This window comes from Poecilia formosa, unplaced genomic scaffold, assembly GCF_000485575.1.
Source record: "Poecilia formosa unplaced genomic scaffold, Poecilia_formosa-5.1.2 Scaffold157, whole genome shotgun sequence".
Classification (NCBI taxonomy): Eukaryota; Metazoa; Chordata; class Actinopteri; order Cyprinodontiformes; family Poeciliidae; genus Poecilia; species Poecilia formosa.
Genome location: NW_006800096.1, coordinates 983,607 through 1,003,735, shown reverse-complemented (window position 1 = coordinate 1,003,735; position 20,129 = coordinate 983,607). Strand labels below are relative to the sequence as shown.

Below are 20,129 nucleotides of genomic sequence, written 5' to 3'. Positions count from 1 at the left end.
CTCAAAAAAAGTTGGGATGGCAAATAACTTTCAGCTATTTTGAACTTCAACACAAACACTGATGTCGACATAAAACATAATGCCAGGGCTTAGTTAACATCCAATGTAGATATGTAAAGATCTACAAAATAGGTGGTTGTTGTTATAGATTGTTTTTACATCTTGTTTCCAATGTGAAAGATAGAAAGAAATTAATTACTTAGTACCTTTGTCCAGCCTTGGCTTTTAGAAATTCCAGTTACTTCAAATGCTTTAGTGGGCAACTTCAGGCACTTAACTATTTTATTCCACTAATTTCCCTGACGTATGACAATAAAGAAATTTGAGTAAATGGCATGTTCTCCTTCTTTTCCCTATCATGAAAATTGGTTAAAAACATATTGACATCTGTGCCAAGACTATTTAAACCCCAAGTAAACCGGAAGTGATGGATTATTAACCCAAAGTTGTAGAAACAATGCTTTGCTAAAAGCTATTAATAATTGATTTGGGATTTACTTTCAGCTGGAATTAAAAGTACAATTCTTATAAATGTTTTACATTTATAAGAAACGTGAAACGTTAACCATTAACCTGCTGCAATAACAAAATATGGCAATAGAGATAAATGGGATAAAAATACAGTTAAGCCCACACAATTAACATTTTAGTCAGACTGAACGATTAAATATTGAAAGATTACTTTAAACCTCAATTTGCAGCAAATATTTATGGGCTTTACAGTAGATATATTTTTATCTAACTGGAATCTGGAATACTGGAATATTTTAAGTGTTTCATTTTTTAAAAAGTTTTCACAAATATAAATGAAACGAGCAATAAAGATAAATTAATGGTTTAAAATTATATAAGTTATGGCCTATCAGGCAGTAGGTAGGGTCACCATGATTTAATCATTTTCACGAGAAAAAAAAAAAAAAGAGAGAGAGAGAGAGAGAGAGAGAGATTACAGTTTAGCTCGCATTAATTTACATTTTAACAGAAAGATAGTTGCACTGCATGTAGTTATTCCAACCTGGACAAAATGCATTTCCTTTTGTATCTTGTAAATTTGAGAAGTAAGTAATACACTGTGATCATTATCACTGTCAACTGTCCAGATTGACCAGCTTTACTTGAGTTGAGTTTCTTTATCCTGCTCATGAAGCCATCAAACTAACAGATTCCGAGCAATTAACCTTTGCATCGCATTCCTTACAAACCCACCACTTTTACTGTAAAAACGTATCATTGCGTCGCTCGGTGTGAATGCTATGAGATCGCAGAAATGTCCCACAGGAACATAAACAACAAGCTTTAACGAGCTCTTGTCGTTGATTCAGACTGCGCTGACGTGCCATAGTTCTGCACTCTGAGAATTAGTTCGGTGGCAACGGCTGCTTGGATCTGTAACTCTGAAGATGAATTAGTTTTAGTACAATATGTTAAAATATGTCCCAATATGTTCAGTGAATTTAGACAGGAAGAAACAAATCTTCTAATAGTAGGAGTGATACTGGCAGTTCACTTTTATATATATATATATATATGTTTGTTTGTTTTTTTTGTTTGTTTTGTGTTAAGACATATTTTTCCACAATTTTCTTGTAGAATTTTCCAGTCCGCCAGCATCGATTAGTCCAGCATGCTACTGATCTGAGGTAATGGTCTATGCATACAAAACTGAATGTCTCAGTTGAATTCCTTCTTGTAAACAGGTAAAAACATTCACTATAGATCATCTCTGCTTGTTTTCTGCTTCATATCAATCCTATGTGAATGCGAGACCTGCTGGTGTGGAGCAGCACCTCAGGATCCAAACAAGACATGCCTTTGATTTAGGAACATGCAACAGAGCAGAGGCTGCTGATAAAAGAACATTTATGTGATATCAGGGCCCTGCAGGGGTCTGGCTGCATCCCACGCTGCCGCTGCAGGCCTGCGCTCAGTGTGTATGAGGCGGTACTGGGAGCTAAACCAGTTTGGTTATCTCATGTTGAAAATGCCAACAGGGTCAGCTGTTGTTGAAGCTGCCCAGATTGCTCTGGTTCTTCAGGTGTTTCGCCGCCAAAAATGCAAAGGGTGGAACTGAGGACGGAGAAAAGAAAAAAATATTGCTAAAGCAGGTACGAGCATGAGCTTTAGGGTTCAGTAGAGAATATTTGGATGCTGGAAATGTTGTTTATGCAAGTTTTGAAGGAAAAAAAAAACAAAGTTAAAAAAAAAAGAGTGCAATAAGGTCTCAGAGAGGCCAACGATGCGATTGCTTCAGGCCACTGTCAAAACAATTCAGTACGCATAAATTACATATGACAAACCTAATAGTTAATTTTCTGGTAATATAATTTTCTGTTAACATAATAAGTCACGTTAGAATAACAGGGGGAAAAAAAATCATATAGTAATTCAAATAAAAAGTCTATTTATTAAATCTAGTGTACCTCAGGGTTCTATATTGGGTACTCTAGTTTTTAGTATAATTGTTGACCTACTTTATTCTAGGATGTTGCTGTATATCTACTTTAAAAAAAACAAGCATCAGATTGTAGAATAAGCATCAGTTTTGATTATTTGATGCATATAAGGCTGTTGAATATCAGCGTTGTTTTTATTTTCTAATGTATTTAATTCCCCCTTTGTGATTGTGTAATTTTAATAATTGTGCATTTTAGTATTTCAAATGAAAATTAGACTGTGCATCCCAATCTAGTAAATTTACATGATGTTCACTTTCCCTTTTAAGCAAGCAAGATTGTATCATTCCATTCAGATGGTATCATTTACTGTCTTTTTAAATCGCTAAAGTAAAAGGAGGTATTTGGTTTTTCTGAGAACAAAAACAAGAAATTGACTAAAACATCAAAAACGTCAACATACCTCGTCTATCATATTCCCTGGTTAAATAATTGAGGCTGAAAAACTGTTTTTTTTTTCCACAAACATGACTTTATGTGTTTTAATGGTTCCTCCTTTCTGTGCTGTCATTCTGAATAATTTAGAAGTAAAAGAGTATTTTTGAACGTTAATAATTTAAAGAAATGTCCCAAATCTCTGGACAGGCAAAGAGCTGATCTCTGGAAAGGTGTAAGACGCCTTTTTGTGCAATTATTTGTTGTGTTTTTCAAACGCCACTGTACACATGTAGCATTAAAAGCTGTATGAAGTTGACCACTGTGTCATATTTATACCTTAGAGAAACAGGAGGACATGTATTACTAGAGTGAATAAAGATACTAAAGTAAAATGACTCGACACATACAAAATATTAAAAGAAAAATTACTCAACTCTACTAGGGTTTAACCTTTACATTCTTTTCTTAAACCTGTAGTCCTCTGAGAAAGTATTTGTTCCTTTTTAGTTTTGTTGTGTTTTTTGTTGTCACAGTTAAATGTTTCAGATCAAACTAATTTTACCAGCCAAAGATAGCCTTGGCAAATTCAAAATTGTCCAATTTTAACATTTCTCAAATCATGATTTCAGTTAGTAAGAAAAAATAAGCTATTCAAACCAAGCACAACTAGTTGAGCCAGCACTGACTTCGACAACTGCCATCAAACTGTGAAGTAATTGTGGCATATTCCAATTTCCAAAGCTGTATGCATTTTGAATAAGGTCGTGAGCTGATGGCCAGAAATTCTTCTTCGCTATTTTCTGGTGGAGAGCCGAGTTCACGGTTTCATCGTGTTTGACATACTCAGATTATCTCTGTCAGGTATTGCACTTTATTTGAAAGAAGCAGAAATGTGTTATTTTCATATAAAGAAATTGAAGACGGCGCACTTGGGAGAAAACGAGATACAGGAAAGAATTGAAACTCTGACTTGTGTCTTAAATAATTAAACACAACCTAATTATAAGGAAACTTCCCGTGGTTTGGCTAAAATCAATGCTTTTAACTTACTGGGGCTGTTTCGCTGTCTTCTTTGATTCCACCTCCCTTGCTGACTCTCAACATACTTTATATCTAAATTCCCTCCCTTCTTTAGATATATGCTATAGGACACAAGCATAACAGCAAACATATTATAAAAAAAAAAAAGGCATGATAGGTAAACTGAAACATTTTTTTCTGCAGGGAAATCTAAAAGTACGTAGGTAACTAGTAACTAATAGGACCATCATTTAGCCATGTGGAACATCGAGAAGCACCTCAAGTGGGTAAAGCGGCACCCCTCGAAAACATCCTTCCTCTATCTCCAATGGCACGCTTATGGCAACAGAGTAAAGCATTTGTACTCACGCATCATCGACAAAGCAAGGGTACGGGATCTGCTGGACGAAAACACCGAGCGGCTGAGACTTTGACGTTTGCAGGCGTACAACAGCGTGGTCAATCATGTCCTGCAGGTAGGCAAAGCCTCCCCAGATGTAGCGCAGGTCGTTAAAGGAGCTGTCCCTGGCTCCAGGAGACCATGACCTTATTAAAAAGAAAGTCAGACAATGATATGTTGCTTGAAAGGGCAAGTAAACCACAAACTGAGCAGCAAGGCATCTATCCCGACTATTTTGAAAGTCATTAATGAAATAAAATAAACAGCTTATTCTGAAAAGAAAAAAAAATAAATAATAATAATAATAATTGGTGTCGTGGAACATAAATCTTCCTCCTCTGGATTAAATCTTGATCTTATTTATTAAAAGAAAAAGTTTACCGTTGCATATATACTTGGAGCTATACTAGACAGAACTGGCTGCCGTCAGTTCTCTGATTAACAAAAGGTAAGTGACACAAGGTTTCCGTATTTAGAATAATTAAATCCCCCCCTCCCCATCAATTTCACTTAAAATGCAGTCAAAATTAAAAAAAACAAAATCTGTTTTAATGTTTTGTGGGCCAGAAGCCATAAACATAAAAACATGAGGAAGTTGAGATGTAACTTCTTCCCAAAACCACAAGCGGCATTTTAATGCCATGTTCTTTGGGTGTTTGAGTTTGGGGCTTTTTGTGGGGGGGGGGGTGATCTTTTCTGATGATCTTTTTTTATGTTCTGAAGGTCTTGCTATATATTCTGCCATTTCTCTGTTATTGTTGTGTAATTTCTTTATGCATTGCATCTTTCTTTATTCTTATTTATATAGCAGATAAAGAAAGAGGTCATAAGAGAAGCCCATACCTTGTTTTCAACCTGCTGGTGAGCTCCACCTCATCAATGTCCATCCGGATTTTGTACTTCACATAAGGAGGGATGTGACTTGAGTCTGGATCGAGGTTCGTAAAGACAACTCCGGCCCAGAATGTGCCATTTGTCAGATGCTCCAAGGCTTTGTTCACCAGATGGGTTTCTGTCGCGGCTGCTTCAAACTTATTCAGATCAAGACACTGTCAACAAAATCAGAGAAAACCAAAAGGAAAAAGAAAGATTCTTACTTTACTATAACCCCTGTGTTTTTTTTCAGAGAACGGTTGTCTTTTTATTCAAACTTCTGGATTTCACACGAGGGAATAAAGCTGAGGCAGGAATAACCTCATTAGAAGAGCAGCAGATGGATTTTTAGGAGGGGGAAAAAAAAAAAAAAAGCTATTCACACAGCTATTGACTAAACCACACAGAGTGTAGTTCAAATTATCCGGAGCTGCCAGGGGGGTGGGAACATGTTTTGGGCTTCAGTAGAGACGGGCAAATGAGATACAGGCTTGGTAACACTCCCCTGTTCTGCAGTCTTGTCCCCTCGTTTCACGAGACGATAATGAGCTAGCCATCCTGCGAGGCAGCCACACCTGACAGATGTCCACGCATCTCGGTGCTGCAATAGTTTTATCATTTCTTTCCCCCCCAGCAGCCTGCATTCTATATCAAGCTATGGCAGAAAATATTACAGCTACTCCATTTGTTCTGTACATAATAGAGAGGATAACAGGGCACTGAAGAGTTGGATGGGCCAAAAGTTTGGATAATGGCTGAGGAAAAATGTAGGGAAGACAATGCGCTGAATAATTCTGGTACCAGTTCCTGCGTGCTGCAGAACATCTGGACTTTGACTGGGCCATTCTAACACATCAAAATGCATTTATCTAAGCCTTGACATGATAAGTGGATGTTTTATTTGGCTAAAATGCTGCTGAAAGAGGAATCTCAGAGGAAGTCCGTTATGGTATCTTACAGATTTTTTTTTTTTTTTCAGCACTGTCCCTCTTCCAGTGAGTATACTCAAAAGTTGCCAGTTTGTACTTGAATGCATTATTGTAAAACTTACATTAAAAGTGACAGGGATTCAAAGTCAATATGGTATTACCTCCAACTGTGATTTATACACCACTAAAAGAAAAATATCCGTGGACATTTTACTTTGGCCATTTTTCGTCTGACTTTAACCACGAAAACATAAAAATGTGACTTTTTTTAGCCCCAAAATCTTGGACTAATTCAATCTCCATTAAGCACAAAAAGACAGCCTTGTTTCAGACACTGGATCAGCTAAAATAATATTTAAACTGGATTAGACATCAATTATCCACATTTTGATATTGCTAAGGCTAAAGGCATATCCTATTTTTTATGTTTATGTGATTAAACATTTCCTTCGGAGGGATTATTGTCACCGTTAATCTTTGAACAACAAGTTACACAATGATGCTCAATACCAGACACACACCACAGAAGGTGTTTTATAGCAGCATTCAGTGTGTAAAATTTTTTTTTTTATGAAACTGACCCTATTCACCCCCTAAGAGAGAAATATTCCTACACGCCTGAAAATTTACATCTATTGCATTTACAAGTCCCTCAGAGCCTCTCCAGTCTGTTTACTCTGTTCTTTTGTCATCTTTGTTAACCTCAGTCCAAACAGCCAAGACGCTCCTAGAGGGCACAAACTCGATGTTTATGAATTTTATTTAGCTTGTTGTTTTTCAATGACCACCAGGCTGGCAGCCAAATTTCAGCAAAATTATGTCATCAAGCTGACTCCAGCTTGATACAACAAAAAAAACAAAGACCAGACCGTGCTGAGAGCTCTGCTTTTCTCTTCGAAACCACACACACGCAGTTGTTTAGACATAGCTGCAACATGGCTGCTAATTTAAATGATGAGCTGAGCTCCTTGGGATACACAAACACCGGATGAGTTACAGCCAATGTTCTAGTCAAGAGGCTGTGCAAGTGTGAACCATCACATCTGCTGTTTATCCTTTAAACTTGTATACTCGTGGGAGGTGGGGTGTGGAAAAAAAAAACTCCAGCAGCTCATACAATGGCTTACACTGAATATTATTCTATTAAAAAAAAGCATTCATTTGAAGCAGTGTATTAATCTCTGTGCGCATCAGACCAGGGTTATTAGTAGCAACTAATTGAGTTTATTCCCTGGGATGCAAATGATGCAGTGGCAATTATTATTTTATCTGCTCCAGCAAAAGCTCAATATGGTTTTAACAAAATAGGAGGACGGGTGAAGTAATTTCATTCACTGCCTTTAAATGTGCAATTATGCATGAATTTAGGGACTATTCTGTATGCGTTTAAGATCGTCTAAGTCTTTTATTTTGAAGGATCTTTTTGTAGTTATCCTGCGGGATGCTGTGCAGCAATATGGTACTTACATTTCTGCTGTTTGCATTGTTTAAACAAGCCATTTAAATAAAGTAAGTACATGACTATAGCCCTACGCTAACATGCAAAAAATGTTCATGCTACTGAAAATGAAGGTGAGAGGAGTGGGCATTTGAGACACAAGATAAAAACATAACCACCGGCTTATGAGGGCAACTCTTCAGCAACGCTCAGGATGTTCTTCAATTCTTCCATTATTATTTATTTAATATTGTTGATATCATCACCACCTCCTGCCAAAATGTGGCCATGCTTTAGTTAAAAATCTGTCAACAAATATAAATTTTAAACAGTAAAATTACATTTGTAGCAAATTGTGAACTAGTATAGCGGCGGTCTTCGTCGAGAATTCTGAAAAGTGTGCGGCTATGCATTACATTCAGCCTCTTTTACTTTGATACCCCAAAAATGAAATCAGGCGTTAGTGCCTTCAGAAGTCACATAATAAATAGTCAACTCGAATTTAATTTAATAAGCTTAGCTGTTCTGCGAAGGCCTTGTAGCATCATTAAGACCAAGAAACACAACAGATGGGTTACAGATAAACCTTTATAGAAGTTTAAAGCAGGGTTATGCTGGGGTTTGAATCTTTAGTTGCAATTTCATAAAAATGTGTTACTTATGTTAGATGTCGGCAAAGTGCTTTAATCTTCTCTTGTACCTGCACTTTAAGCATTGCCTATTATTTTAGCATTCCACTTTGCTCTAAAGAACCATTAAACAAAATGACTTTACATAATGTTTTTTTTTTTTTGTACTTTGACCAAATGGTGTATTATGAAGGATAATTTTACGTCAACTTATTCCCCTGCTTATAAAAAAAATTGTAATTCCAATAAATATGCATGTATCCACTGGAGTGAACAAAGCTGAGAAAATATGCTAGAATAGCTCTGTTATGTGTTTGGACTGAAAACAAACTCGACTAAGAAAACGGGTTGCGATATTATGTACGGTATACCACAGGGGACTTGCGCTACCATGTTACCTGCTGGTGAATTATTATGAGTGGGTTTATATATTGGCTGCACAGAAAAAAAGAGAGAGAAAAAAATCTACTGCTATAGACTGTCAATATATCACTGTCAACCGTATTATGTGTGTATTTTTACACACAGCGGCCTGTTTAATGGCCTTTCACATTTACTTCAGTCTAGTCTGTGACAGTGCTTTCATTATATGATTATCATAGATGTGCTACGGCGACAGATCTTGACAGTTTGTTAAGTCAGAGGTATTAGAGTTTAATGAGCAAATGCACTAATCCTCTTCAGGTTGTTCTCCACAAAAAGAAAAAAAAAAGACAAAAGCAGAGAGATGGAGGGATATTTCAAGAAGCTGCAGCCTTGATTTCGGTGCGAACAATAGCAGTGAATAGATCCTGCAACAAAAGAGCTGGAAAACAATAAAGTGCTGAGCTAAACAAGGACGTGTTAGATTTAACGCGCCCGGCTAACAAACTGTGGCACCCCTGATGTTCTGGCAGATGACGGATGAGACAGTTGCGAACAAAAAGATTCAGAGATAAATTAAAGTAAACCGACAATTATTTTAGAGACACATGACTGATCCAAAAGACTCTGTCTTCTCTCAAGACAGAGCAAAAGAGAAATGATGCCGATAAGGAAGCTGATGCTGCAGCCTCGAATAATCTTAGTACAAAGTTTTTTTTGACTTTACGGAGGGTTAAGAAGTGCCACGTTACTGCTTGAAGCTGTCGGTAAGCAACAACATTGTGATTAAAAGTGTCTTCAAACGTGTCGTTAATTAAAACATTTTATTTTGTCTGGTGGTCCGAGGGATATCTGAAAACTATTACTGTGGCCACCGTTTTACTGGGTTTCGACATCCGGGCCCCTTAAGGACTTCTTTTTAATTATTTAGCAACTACTTCTTCATAATGCATCAAAAACAAACAAAGACGACTGCAGTGTGCTTACCGGCTCCATGCCTATTTATGTTTTAAAACTTTGTCTATTGGTGCCTGCAATGCAGGCTACAAAATCACATTTATTGCTGCTGTTGAACTATTGTGCACCTGTCTTGGGTTTCTGTGGCATGTGGACAAACAGGAATGAAAAATGTTGTATGCCATTTAGCAGTGCGCTTCTACTTTAGTTACATGATCTAGTAAATTATGTTAGATCGCTACAATTTCAACCAGCTATAGAAAGTAAGTATCTAAATTGACTAATACACCAGCATTAACCTCATATTGCGATCTTAATCTGGGTTCTTACTGTTCATGAGGATGCCTTGAAAAAACCCGAAATCTCTTGCGTCTTGTAATTACGACCCCGCTGTGGCAAAAAGAACAGTGGCAATGGCAGTATCGTCTCCCAGCATATCACAAAAGACTGCTCAGGAAAGGGTTTAAAACACTAATGAACCCACAGGCACTGATCCGTACTAAAACTCTCCAGATCCCAATCCGATGAAGCCTGCACAGAATTACGCACAAGGCTGACGAGAACAGGCTCAATCCTGCAAACTCAGCCACCGACGTCCAGACGTCAAACAGCACAGGACTCCCACTGAGTCACTGTGTCCGAGCCCAAACAGGCCGGAGCTTTCCTGACTGAATTGAGTTTCGAAACCTAAAAGGCAGAGAAATCTCTAAAATGTACAGTGCTGTGCACAAAATGAAAAAAAGAAAACAAACATAGCTATATTACGTACGTTCAGGAAATTGGAGAGGAGCTTCAGGATTTCAGTGGTGGAGTTGTAAACATCCCGCCAGTCGTAGGGCAGCGTGCCGGGCGGACGGTCTTCTGGAGCGCCATTGTACAGGAAGTTCTCCAGCAGCTCGGCCGTCCATCCTGTCCCGCTGAGCCGCTGGTTGAGGGCAGCTGCGAATATGGGATCTGCCAGCAGAGCCTGATTTTGACACCAAGAAGATGTATGTGATTAGGCTACAGCTGTCAGCTGTTATAGGCACAAAGATGGCAGTGAGAAGAAAAATGAATATTAATGGGGGACTAACAGGGTCCAGTACTGTGGGGGTATATTCTAATGAAGGGTAAATAAAGGCAGGTCAGATTTAAGTAGGGCTGGATTTAACTTTTTAGTGGATTCAAAAGGCAACTTTTGAAGCTCAAAATTCTCACAAGATTTTTTTTTTTTTTTTTACAATCTTGTCAGAATTTTGAGCTTGAAAAGTTGTCTTTCATCATTTTCACTAAAATGATGATGAATTTATTGACTTGTACACGTTTGTGTGTTGACAGATCTGGACAACGATCAACTGCGTATGAAAAAAAGCAGAAAAATATAACACTTTCTCAATAGTAAAAATAAATCCTAATCAAATCTTGTTGCGTATCGAGAACCCATAAACAATTATTTCATTCACGGATAAGGGGAAAACGTGTGCATCGTTCCTTCTAAACCTGACATAAAAGGATGGAGCTGCTTCGGTGATGCAACAAATTAGCAAAGCTGATATGCGGCTCAGAGTGGGAACAAGTGCCGAGCAGTGATATAGACATTTAAATGTCCCTCATACAAAAGTTTTTTAATAATGCATTCGTTCTACTCCCACCTTTTTAGTTTAAAAGTGATGCCCTTCACTTAGTAGCCATAACCATTTCCCTCCTCCTCCCCAAGTGTTACACAGCTCTCATATAAAACGAAGGGACTATATTGCTGCCGGACAATCATTAGAACCATTAAAATTAGGCCTCTGCTGGAGAACCTGAAAGAAACTGACCGCCCGATTAATTACAAGTCATTGTATTTTGATGTAGTTTGGAAATCCATTACAGCTAACTATTATGTTTCAAAGCCAATAGGCACGAGGTTCTGGTGCAGAAACTGAGCTGAACATCAACCGAGCAACGGTCATCTGTTGCGCTAAATCCTGACGTGACATTCAAGCATCTTCTGCCAAGTGTGCTCGGTGGCATTTCAGCACCAACACTTCTCATGACATTATGCCAAACCTAAGAACAGCGTGTCACATTAAAGTAATGTTTCTGCTGTGTAACCTTTAGGAATAAAATGGAAATATATCTTAGCTTTTTTGTGTGTGTGTGTGTGTGTGTGGTTGATACATTAAAAACATGCAATATCCAAATAAATGGTCATCTTTACAGATGTGGAATTATGATTAAAACTGTTTGTCGTCACGGTCTGACCACCCAAGTTTAGGATTTAATGCATTAGGATGTAATAAAATTGTATTATTTTTACCAAGTTCTTAAATGATTAAAAATCGAATCTCAAATGTAAGAGCGCATAGCAGATTGAATACTGTAATTATTTAATAAGTAAAGCAAACGAAAAGAATTTCTAAATTTATCAAGACATAGTGAGACAAACGATCCATAAGATAATGGCATCTGCCTAACTTCCCAGGAATTGATGTTGCAGTCAATTCGCCTAAATGGTAAATACATGAAATGTTTAGAGAAAACTATCCTTTTCAGACTCTACAAGCCACATTCGGAACGTTAAATATTAAATTGCATGTCCAGGCAGTTAACGACAAAACAATTCTAGCTTGAGGAATACCAAGTGGAGGCCTTACTAATAAAAAACAAACAAAAAAAAAAAACAGCCACATCTGAATAAATGTTGCTCTTCTGGACCAAAGTTCTCTTTACAAGTGATACCAAAGTAGACTTTTGCAGTGCAAAATAAAAACCTGATGTACCGCAGCACTTAAACCAGCGGTGAAGCACAGTGGTAGATGGGTAATGATTTGACCTCCACATGAATAAAACTGATAGGACCTGAAAGGTACTGTGACGAAACGAATGTTCACAAAACGCAACTGAAGCAATTCAAAGAAAGAATGAAAGAATTTCATAATTCCAAGAAGAATGACGTTTAAGACAGATGGTCGAAGAAAGCACGACGACTTATTGTTGCTAACGTGGGTCTCAGCCCTTCGAGTCATGGACTGTACTCCATTTTTTTCTTCATCTTTGCTAAATAAGTATTGTTTGTGTGAAATCTGTGCCTTTTTTCCCCGCTTTATGTTACAGTTTAATCTGGTTACATAATATCACTTTAATTTGTAGTGATCCATAGCTTCTAGCATCAAAAGAGTTTGCACCTTTACTTTCTTTACCTCACTGGTTTACGTCATGTAGGAGCATCAGCCGGTCAAACGGAGAGTAGCCGTTAAAGCGTCTGTTCAGCTGAAGTTTGTGTCTGAATGGGTCGTCCACCGCTTAATGTTCTGTGGCATCTGAACCAAAATTGTTGCAGATGCACAGTTTAACCTCCCGGGTCAAGTGTTAAATGAACTTATTTGTCATGAGACTGCCTTCCGGTGACAAAGTCATATGTGCTTGCTTTTCTTCCTAAAAGAAACGGAAACCTTTGATCCGCATGGTGGCTGTACAATTTTCCAAGAAGGTCAAAAGGTCTCCAGAAGGACGCACCGGAGTGAATGTTTGCAGACACTGGTCCTGGCCGTTATATGGCACCATTGTCTACCTTTGAGTAGCATGCTTCAAATACATTACCGTGATTCAAATATATGTCTCGCGATGCTTATTTTATCATTTCTGATGAGACGTGACATATTTCATCCCTAATTCTAGACGCAATGGTTGAAGATACTGGTGTAAAACAGCAGCCTGTAACCTTGAGGGACCTCTAGAGATGACGAACCTTTGAAAGCCACAAGTTTCATAGTGAGCGGTGGGCATAAAGCCGGGCTGGGAGAAAATGAAGACAAAGGAGGATTGCAGGTCCATTTGTGTAAAGGTTAGGGCTAGGGTAATGAATACCCTTGCTATATGGAGCTCCCGATGTCTGCTTCCCTCCAGCTGCCTATAAGCTCATTTGGAGTGACACCGGAGTAATGTCAGTGTCAAGGAAATACAGCGAGAGGCAAACAAAGAGCAAGAGAGGAGGAGGAAAGAGAAGTGGTGGCGAAGAGTCTGCAACCTTTATTTCTGCTGGATAATCCCCTCCGCCAGGATGAGAATTATCCTGCACTTATCCATAATTACTTTTCTCCCTCGGTTTCCGTACCCAACAGAAGGTGCTGCAAATTGATGCACACAGCATGTATATGTTCACCTGCAGCTTCATTCACCTACCTCTTATTTTAGTTTTTTTTTATTTTTCCACAGAAAAATATGCCAATCCTTGTAACAACTGCATAATTGTAGTGGTTTTTCCATTGATACTTTAATAAAACAGAAAAAAAAAATACAGAATTTGAACATGTATAGTAGCTACAATCTACAATTAATTCAAACTTGTGCACCCTATTCTTGTGTGTGTGTGTTTGTTTTTTTCCGCAAAAACAATGACTTAAATGGATCATCAGTAAAATGCTTAATTACCAAATTTATGCCAACGCTGAGTTCATGTAATCATCTGACCGGCGATGTACGTTAAGTAATTCCTATTTTCTCTTAAAAAGAACAGCCTTTACACTTCTTAAGAACAAAAGAATTTCATCCCGTGGGCTGGAGTGGAACCCAATTGCTGATAAGAACAATTTTCAGAGACAATTTGTTCATTATTTTTGACTGAACTGCAGGAGTAGGGCCTACAGGAGAGAGAGAGCTGTAGACAATGCAGTGCAGGCTGCTAAAATTGATCCTGCTCATCTTTTGATCCCTGGGTTGTTGTTGTTGTTGTTAGTGTGAGACTCGGCCTCGTGTGAGACTCTGGACTGTGTGGCGAGAGAAAAAAAAAAAAAAAAAAACTCTGGACTGTGTGGCGAGAGAAAAAAAACAAAAACAGGCCTGCACTTCCAAGCACACGAGACTCGGCGAAAACTAAAGAAAGTGCCCTCATATGTGCATCCTTTTTTTTTTTTACATCTCTGCTGAAGCAAGCAACTGCTAGGTAATTTTCCTCTGTCATTTGACTCGGGACTAAATGCCAAGACAAACCCATTGCAGACAAAAGTAGACAGGGTTTTTTGCAAAGTGTAAATTGGTCATTTAAAACCGTTTCCTTCAGGCATCCACAGACTGCAATTTGGTATGGATAGATGTTCAGCTTTAAGGTTTACAACAGACTAAGACACTTGTAAAACATCTAAAAGTTTACTTCATGCAGCTCCTTTTTAATGAGATGCCAGAAACGGTGCTTAGTTTCATCCGGCCTAATGAACCTTGTAGTAGTTCCTCTCGTTCTACACAGCTGCGTTATTCAGTCAGCTGTCAGGCTCTGTGCTTCCTGGCCCCAGGAAGAATCAGGCTTTTAAAGCCTCTCGTCTTTTAAAAGAAGGCATCTTGTGATTTGGAGTATATAAAAAAAACTACAGATTTATAGTTAGTTATAGTACTTATTCATTTTTTAGCGATGCAATTGTTCTAAAATCTAGTAGCAACAACTTACAGGTCAGCGTAACTGTTACAAAGATCTGAACTACTTTAAAATAATAATTTATCTGTAGGTAAGTATTAGTTTGTGAGTGCACGTGCTTGTTTGTCCTGTGTTCTTTTGCATTTTGCCGGACTAGCAATGACTGCTGGAGACGGGCACCCTACAGCGACAAGTAGGTATATACGATAAATAGATAGATGCATAATTGATCAACTTGTGCCTATACAAGAGGCAATACAAAAAACCACAACTTTTTTTTTTAATCGTGTCAAAAAAGTACACTTTTTTTTCCTCTTTTACCTTGAAATTACGAAGAAAACCTTTCAGATAACCTAAGCGAAATGAGAAAAAACAAAACAAAACAGGACAGCGGTAATTCGGTGTGGATCTGCTTCGTTGGGCCTCACCCGCAGCGTGTTGACTTGAGTGCTATTCTGCAGAAAATCCCAGACACGTGGGCCAAGTTCATCCCAAGAATCTGCCAGCTCCTTTAACATGGCCAGGGAGTTGAAAGTGCTGTTTGCCTGGAACAAAAAACAAAATACACAAAAAAAAAAAACAAAAACAAACAATGTTTAGCAAAAAAAAAAAAAAAACTCCAACTCATCCTTCCTTCCTCTCAATGGGAGGCACTAAGAAGCCAACACATGCATTAAAGTGCTCTACAATTTCACTCTCAGGAGGAACTCATTACGTCACAACTCCACTAAAACCTCCTTCCACAACCACTTCTTATCCTGCTTCTGACCCCCAAAGCCCCTGGGGGTGAAAGTAAATTCTTGTTTTTGCTCTATAACACCGACTTGTAAGCATTTAGTGTGTGGTGTGAAAAGGGTCGGCTTGAGTAGAGCACCGGGCCGGTGGCTGGGAAGCTGGCAGGTTTTGCACGCCCTCATTATACAATCTCTGTGGAAAATTCACCCTTCACATTGAGTTTGTTTCGCCTGAAATTCTGCTGATCTCTTGGAGAAAAATCATGTCATGAAATGATAAAACATTCATTAAAAAGGCCTCAAGTCTACATATTTGATTTTTTTTTTCTTCAGCCCCATTAGTAAAGTGTGACATACAGGCTTTATACAAATAGAAAGCATCCTCTAGTCACAATTAATTATGCACCAAACAATATATTCGAATATATATACTCCAAATAAAACTGATTTCCAGCTATATAAAATGCAGCCTGCATCTGCAGGAGGGATAAAACCCAATAACATAACCTGCTTTTTCTCTCTCTCTCTTTGTTCTGAACCTACTTCCTTCACCAGGAGGCGAGCAGCAGGTGTATCAGGTGTGTAGAGGACCTTCCCTTGCAATAATGGCTTGAAGGTGCTCCAAATGTAGCGCAGACCAGGTGTGCCCTCCAGGGTGTCGACAAGACTCTGACAAAAGGCATCTGCGGAAGACAGGAGGTGAGCGGAGAAGTTTGGGAAAGTCAAATCAAAGGCCAAGAGAACATTGACAAACAGGAGTTCAACATGTGGTAGCCGTCTTGCATTTGTGAGCGTTTAATTCTCGTCTTTTCAGAAATAATTTGTGAACATAAACCGTGTGTTTTTAATTTGATACGCAACGCTTCTGAAAAAAATGTTCATCCGGCGTGAATGTTTTACAGATTTTGAATTTTTAACACAAATACTATCAAAAAAAAAAGCTTCTTTATTGCTAAAAGAAGTCTGATATTAACAACTACTAATTAGAACTATCCAGTGTTAAGAGTTGGCATAAACCTGAGGCCTATTTAAATAAAATATTGAATTAAGTTTTAATATTAAAGACTCAGGGTAAATACAAAAAGCAGGTTAAAATTAAAACAGCTATCCAAACCAACCTGGTTATGTGAAAAGGTAAATGACCCCTTCCTAAATTATGAATTTTTAGGCCAACTGGGAGAGAGAAAGAACATTTTTATGATGTTCCTACGACGACAAACGACAGTCCTCGTCCTTTCGCGCAAGTATCCTTCAAATTTGTGAAGTTTGTGGAGCCCTATTCAACCATAAATGTTTGTTCAGGCAAAATCACACAAATTATCCCTTCATTAGTTTGAAACTTGATTTCTAACTTCCATCAAAGTTAGAAATGAAATATACAATATGCTTATTGTATACCTGTTTGAAGACCTGAACAAATAATAGTGTTGTGTTGTCGTCTCGCCATTCTGTTGCTGACGAAATATGGCCAGGAAATAAGAACGAACCCAATGTGTTTGACGTACAGACGCGCCGTTTGAGGGGTTCTATGTTTGAGAATCTCCCTAGTAGCAGCAGTTAACATTAAGAAGTGCGAGGAAGACACACATCAAATGGCTTTAAAGAACATGGCAAGAAAGAAAGATTGTCAACAAGGGGAAAATATCGATCCAATCAGAGCACTTCAGCACAGATGTCTTTATATAAACCGTAGCCTTGATTAAGGACTTGTTCATTTTCCAATCAGTTACAGTCACTGGCTTGGCAGATGTAGGTGATTTCTTTGCTAAACTTTTGCAGGTACTTTGAAACAAAAGAAATTATGAAAGCATTTATGACAACGCTTTGAAATGAAGTGGTTTTGAGCACTTAGCCTTTTACCACATATTGTTGGAAGAATAATACAACTGCTGGTTGAAAGATCAGAATCGAGTGAGCTTTAGATGGTTGGGAAAACTTGGTTCAAAGTTGGAGAGTAAGTGGTTGTTTACCATACTTGGGAGGATTCAATGTGACCTTATTAGTGAAACGTTCAATGGAAATTTTAGTCAGTGAATAAAAATCACTCAATTGAATGGACACCGATTTAGTTATAACTACAGCAGCTTTGGAAAAAGAAAGTTGCAGAGAGGATGTGTTTATCATGTTTTGTTTTTTACTGAAAAACACTGACAGGCTGAAGTAAACACAAGTCAAGGGTCCACACCAGACTACATACCGAAAAACTTCTATCAACCAAGTAAAAAAAAAAAAAAGGAAGAAGAATCAATAAGCACAGAAGCAGCAAGATCATTATTAATTTAACTTTTCTGCCAACCTGAATATTGCTACGTTGTGAGAGTGCTGTAAGTTACATGAGGTCTGTGCTGTGAGCAAAAGCACCTGGAGCACATCGAAGGCTTGTTCTGTAACTTTCATTTTACTTGTTTTGAATCCGAATGAGTCGTTCTTGAAGTGCGGTACTTTATCAAGCAACCGATCGATGTGGTGCGTCATCTGCCATTCAATAGGGCCGTCTGGCTCTCCCCGTTGTTCCGACGCCTGTCAGTGCATCGTTGCTTTTTCCTGCCACATCTATTTTTTTTTTTTTTTTTTTACCATCAAGACTTCGGTGCCTCCAAGCTCTCTACTCTCATTTCACCAGGGCAGCCATGTCTCCCATCAGAGGTAGTTTAGAGGCCATTTTTAGTGCAATTAAATGTTAGCCCTTCTGCCTGCTGGTCATCTTTCCCTGGTGCTCCAGGGAGGTCGGTGCACACACGGCTAATGGCCTCCCTTTAGGTTGGGTCCGGCCACCTGTTCTCTTCGCAAGCTGCAGCGATGGCACTTTCTGCAATCCTAACACTCGAGAAATGAGCAGTGTGGATTACGTTCAGCTCAGCAACCGTCTGTTCAACATGCGCTTTGGTTTGATTGGAAAACTAACTCCTCTTTAGAAAATATCCTTTATAAGCTTATGGTGTTTCACAAAAGAAGAAGAAGAAAAAAAAAAGCATTAGCAATACTGACATGTCTCACCAGCCGCCCGGTGAGACATGTCAGGGTTTGACTGAATGCAGCTGCAGACTGCCAGTAAGAAAGTTTTACACAGCAGGTGACAAGATAAAGACAATAAACTTCTGATTTCACTACATCCACAGGCATAAATTGTCCTGTCAGTGTTTCTGAAGACAATCCCAGGATTCATATTGTCTGAAGTAAAAGAAAAAGCAAGCTTCTCAGAGATTAGGTAGGGCCAGATGAAAACATTTATTCAGGCAAGAATATTTTAGTTGTTTGTTTTCCCCTGTCACATGTAATCAGTCTTTTAAGAGTAAACAACAAATCTATCAAAAAAAAATAATAATAATAATAATATTTGTGAAAATAGAATTGCCTCGTTCAAATCATTAACAGGCACTGACCATAATTTTGACTCAGTTTCACTCCAAGTCCTTTACTGGCAGACCCGTAGAACCACTGAATCATTTGAACAGCTGCTTAATATTGGACAGTAAACACTGAGACATATTCAAAATATTGCAGCTGAAGATTTGTTTCTGTTTTGCAATATTTAAACTTTTGTGTATATTTTATTTTTGCAGTAGCATGACTGATTTTTTTTTTTTTTTTTGAAATGGTAACCTTTGTAAATAATAGAGCAGTAGTTGACTGGCTTAAGAATATAGTAAGTTTATACTTCTACCAACTATTTTTGATGGAAGAATGAAACATAATATGCAAATGTGATGCAAATTGTTGATATCAATGTATTTGATCATGATTGTTGAAGTAAACTCTCAACAAAAGATCTTAAAAAGCAACACTTCATGCCCTGATCTAAAGAATCTCAAGCACTGATGAGAAACAAAATCAATAAGAGCTATGAGCTAATAACGGGTTGCGAAGATATTTTTGGAGAAAACATGGGGCAATGGTGAACCTTCCCAGGCGAGGGTAACCTACCAAAACTGCTCCATTACTTATCTAGAACATCTATGGCACAGGGGCCTTTTTTCCCCCCCGCAGCTAAGCCCAGCGTTCATAACTCAGCGATTTAAAAATAAAAAAAATAAAAAATATGACTGTACAGAAATGGGGCTGCACAGTGGCGCAGTTGGTAGAGTTGTTGCCTTGCAGCAAGAAGGTTCTGGGTTCGATTCCTGGCCCCGCTCTTTCTGCATGGAGTTTACATGTTCTCCCTGTGCATGCGTGGGTTTTCACCGGGTACTCCGGTTTCCTCCCACAGTCCAAAAACATGACTGTCAGGTTAATTGGCCTCTCCAAATTGCCCCTAGGTGTGAGCGTGTGTCTCTGTGTTGCCCTGCGACAGACTGGCGACCTGTCCAGGGTGTACCCCGCCTCTCGCCCAGAACGTTAGCTGGAGATAGGCACCAGCAACCCTCCCGAAGGTCTGCATCACATCTGGTGTAAGACTAACAGCATTTAAACCTGAAGAGACTCACATGGAGAGAAACAGTGATTACAAAAATAAAAACAAAATAAAAAATTCGCCCTATGTCTTGTCTCATGACCCGGACATATTGTTCATTTCCTCATTGTTGTCAAATCCTCTTTAAACTGCATAAACTATGACAGTCCTTTCTGATGTTGGCAATACAATCT

The 20,129-nt window shown here is 38.4% G+C and overlaps 1 protein-coding gene across 1 annotated transcript in view; it reads right to left on the bottom strand.

The window, feature by feature from the left end:
• LOC103146371 (ATP-binding cassette sub-family A member 1) overlaps positions 1–20,129 on the bottom strand; it is a 209,605-nt gene that overhangs the window by 127,880 nt on the left and 61,596 nt on the right. The window contains exons 11-15 of the mRNA XM_016677511.1: positions 16,089–16,228; positions 15,240–15,356; positions 10,210–10,407; positions 5,095–5,300; positions 4,221–4,397 (exon numbers count right to left, since the gene is read on the bottom strand). Of these exons, the coding sequence (XP_016532997.1) occupies positions 4,221–4,397; positions 5,095–5,300; positions 10,210–10,407; positions 15,240–15,356; positions 16,089–16,228 (838 nt within the window). The remainder of the gene's footprint in view (positions 1–4,220; positions 4,398–5,094; positions 5,301–10,209; positions 10,408–15,239; positions 15,357–16,088; positions 16,229–20,129) is intronic.